General features: G+C 40.1%; 1 protein-coding gene across 1 annotated transcript; it reads right to left on the reverse strand.

Annotated features, from left to right (window-relative positions):
* Nucleotides 1-731: 731 nt before the first annotated feature.
* On the reverse strand, nucleotides 732-3,138 carry LOC103522244 (endoribonuclease Dicer-like; the record flags this gene model as incomplete). Its single annotated transcript, XM_008487347.1, has 4 exons — nucleotides 732-958; nucleotides 1,820-2,017; nucleotides 2,439-2,443; nucleotides 2,894-3,138. Coding segments are annotated over 4 exons (675 nt in total), but the record flags the coding sequence as incomplete, so codon positions are not given.
* Nucleotides 3,139-3,460: the final 322 nt, after the last annotated feature.

Here is a 3,460-nt window from a genome sequence, read left to right on the forward strand (position 1 = left end):
AAACCAAGTTGGTTCATCCTGACGAAAAAACACCAATGGTGTAGATAGGTGGACCGACTAAAAACGCCAACATGGGAAGTACCTAGATGATGATGATGTTATTTACCTAGGTATTACTTTCCTTATTTTATAATTTGCAAAGAGAAGAAAAAACATAAAATATCAAAAAACAAAGAAAACAAAATAATAGATTATTCTATATATTTATAAGCTTAAACTATAAGTCTTATTATCATGTGTATAATCTGTTATTGTTAAGATTTGTAAACTGTGAATTTGTTTAAAATTGCAAATAAATAAATAAAAAATAAAAAAAAAAATTGTCTATTTTTACAGGACTGTAGTCAAACGGCGCCTGCAGCACAAGCAGAAAAAAATGCCGCGAACGAATTGCGAATACCGCGAACAAATCGCGGATACCGCGAACAAACCGCGGATACAGCGAACAAACCGCGGATATCGCGAACAAATCGCGGATACCGCGAACAAATCGCGAATATCGCGAACAAATACCCAATACCAGATAATAAGACCTTGTTTAGACTGCGGGAGTAAAGGGACTGTTCAGTCTCATTCTGGCAGTATAATCAGGGTACGTTCTATTCTAAAATACTGCCCTGCTCCTCTTGGAAGTTATAATAGTAACTTAGGAGGAGAATTACGTATGTTATGTATGTACCTGTTATCCTAAAATAAAGATGAAGAAAAAAAGAACTCTCGAAAGCACAAACCGTGTCGCAAGTTCTCCACGGGTACAATCCCGGACATGACGGCAATGCGAACCCGGAGCTGATCCGCGGTCAGTAGACTGTGAACCCGGTACAGAACCGCGGGCAGATAGATGGCCCCTATCCAGTAGGCGATGGGGTAGGACACCAGATTGCATAGCTCTGGTATGAGGATCTCCTGGAAATCCGAATCTTCCGCGTCCTTACGCTTCCGTTTATCCTTGGTGGATCTAATGAAATCAAATGAAATAGCATAGGTAAATTTTGTGAACGGAATGGATTTCTTCCGTCTCTCTCACTGTAAAACTTCCAATAATGGAGCAGTTGCATTTGGGTAAAAATTATGAATAAAAAAGGTCGATCAAATTCCCATGTAAAAAGTTGTGAAAAATCCAAACCGGAGCTCAAAACTCCAAAAAAAAAAGTAACTTCAAATCAATCAAATCATGAATCTTTGTGGTGGTAATAATAATAATATTTTATACCACATAAACAATAAAATGTTCTTTTGGAATAAATCCCTTTAAGTACTAGAGTACTTTTAGTAAAGCAATAGCCTCTTCACCACTTTGAGGGTATCACAGTATTACAAGTCTTTCATTTACTCAATCACCATATTTAACATCGCTCGTTTCTTTGACTTGTAATGCTGCCACTGGTCGCCGCTACTCGATTAAAGTAGTGACCTTAGCAGTTGCAGTTTTCGTCATCAAAACCCCATTGAAGTCAGCTCCCATGGCGTAGCGGTCACTGCGCTCGCCTTGCACGCGGGAGACCCGGGTTCGATTCCCGGCGGGGTCAGGAAATTTGTATCATCCAAATGATTGATTCCGTGACTGGCTGTTGCGGGGCCCACTCAGCCTCGTGAGGAAAATGAGTAGCTATGACATATGAATGCGCATAGCGACCGGTGCCAGCATGGTAGGTAAACATTGGTTTTTAGGATTATTGAGATAGTGGGAAAATCCTACAATGCTGCAGTGAGTACCAAAGTTGTGACATAATAACACAAAGAAACTGCATTTACATTACATCAAAACCCCATTGAAAAAAAAAAGAAAAAAAAAACAGTGTGTATCATCCGTACGTACCGTGGACACAGGAAGTTGAGATTTGACGTGACAGGTTTGACGCATAGCATGAACTGATTCGGATTATACAGGGTGGTGTTGTATTTCTCCTGGTAGTACCCGGAGTAGGAGAGGTTATGGTCGGGGAAGCGGGAGGAGGACGTGAGGGGAGAGATGTGAGTCACCAGGTAGGGTTGACGCTGCCCATTGTGATGATACCTGACAGGAGGGGAAGAGAAATCAACTTAAAAAATCTGATGTGAACATCACACGACTTTCCTTATCCTATTGAATGATGCTTATTTTGGGTGTTCTTGTTCTTATAGCCAAACTTTTACAATATCTCTAACCGTTTAGTCGGTATAGCTGAAAACCGCCAAAAAAAAAGGTCAAAAACCGCCAAAAAGCGGTCATTATACCGCCAACCGCAGCACCTATCTCAACCAAAAGTTTCGTGTCGCATCCTTGTCACATTTGACACATACATACCAAATTTCAAGTCTCTAGCTCTTACCGTTCTCGAGATATTTTGTTTACAGACAGACACACACACACGGACTATACCTAATGTACGTACATTGTACATGGACTTAATTGTACAAAAATTAAATTTATGCTTTTTTCATGTTCGAGTCCTGACGTCCTCTTCTCAACGGACAACGATACATTACGTAAATTAGGTTTTCGAGGCCGAAACTTCAAAAACGCGGACATTTTGCTCTATTTTAAAAAGGCGGGCGGACGGAGGACAAACGTATAAAAAGGAGGACATGTCCGGCGAAAAGCGGACGTCTGGTAAGCCTAATCCTGATGGAATCTTGACATGTCTCTAAACAAGAGGTACCTATACAGATGCAACCTAACTCGTTGTTAAGCTATCGCTGTCACCTAAAAAAAAAAAGTGTTACGCTAATACACCTGTTCTTATTATATTTTTTTTTCTTTCTTTTCACGAGAAAACGGCAAAAATTATATCAATATTGGTGCAATTTTGATATAATTTTTGGCGGCGCTTGAAAAACATCCCTAAAATGGGCACAAGCAAGAGTGCCTAAATTGGGCATTTCAATATTTTTGATGAAAATCCCCACTCACAATCTTATTGGCTCCAATGTCCTTGAGCGGATTGACAAAGTTGAAGGGCGGCTGTTCACAATAGTAATTCACTTGTTCTGTGAAGTTCTCATAGCCACGAGCCGCACTAGGTAGAACGCCAATGTAGGAACGATAGGCGGCTTGAGCTACCGGGTCCAGGTTGTCGAGTAACATACCGCGCAGATATTTCTCAGGGTCCCGCGAGTCGTATTGCTCGATGTCCACGCCGACTACGAAATATTCACCTGTGAATAGAGGAAGGGAATGATTTTTTTTGTAAAGAGGTTTGTTTTTAGTTTTGGTAAAGAGGTTTTAAAGAGGCTGAAGACTACTGAAGAGGTAAATAGAATAGAATATACCTTATTTATACTACCAGCATAGGGCTGAAAAGTCCCTTTACCCTCGCAGTCTAAACAAGGTCTTATATATTTGAAAATTGTTTGAGACAAAGAAACTTAAGAAAGAAAGAAAAGAAACTGAGGTAAAGAAAAGAAAGAAAGAGGTAAAGAAACAGAGGTTTGATAGAGAGAACTACTCCTAAGGTCTTATTGTCCCGAAACAGTACTG

This window comes from Diaphorina citri, unplaced genomic scaffold, assembly GCF_000475195.1.
Source record: "Diaphorina citri unplaced genomic scaffold, Diaci psyllid genome assembly version 1.1 scaffold7542, whole genome shotgun sequence".
Lineage (NCBI taxonomy): Eukaryota > Metazoa > Arthropoda > Insecta > Hemiptera > Psyllidae > Diaphorina > Diaphorina citri.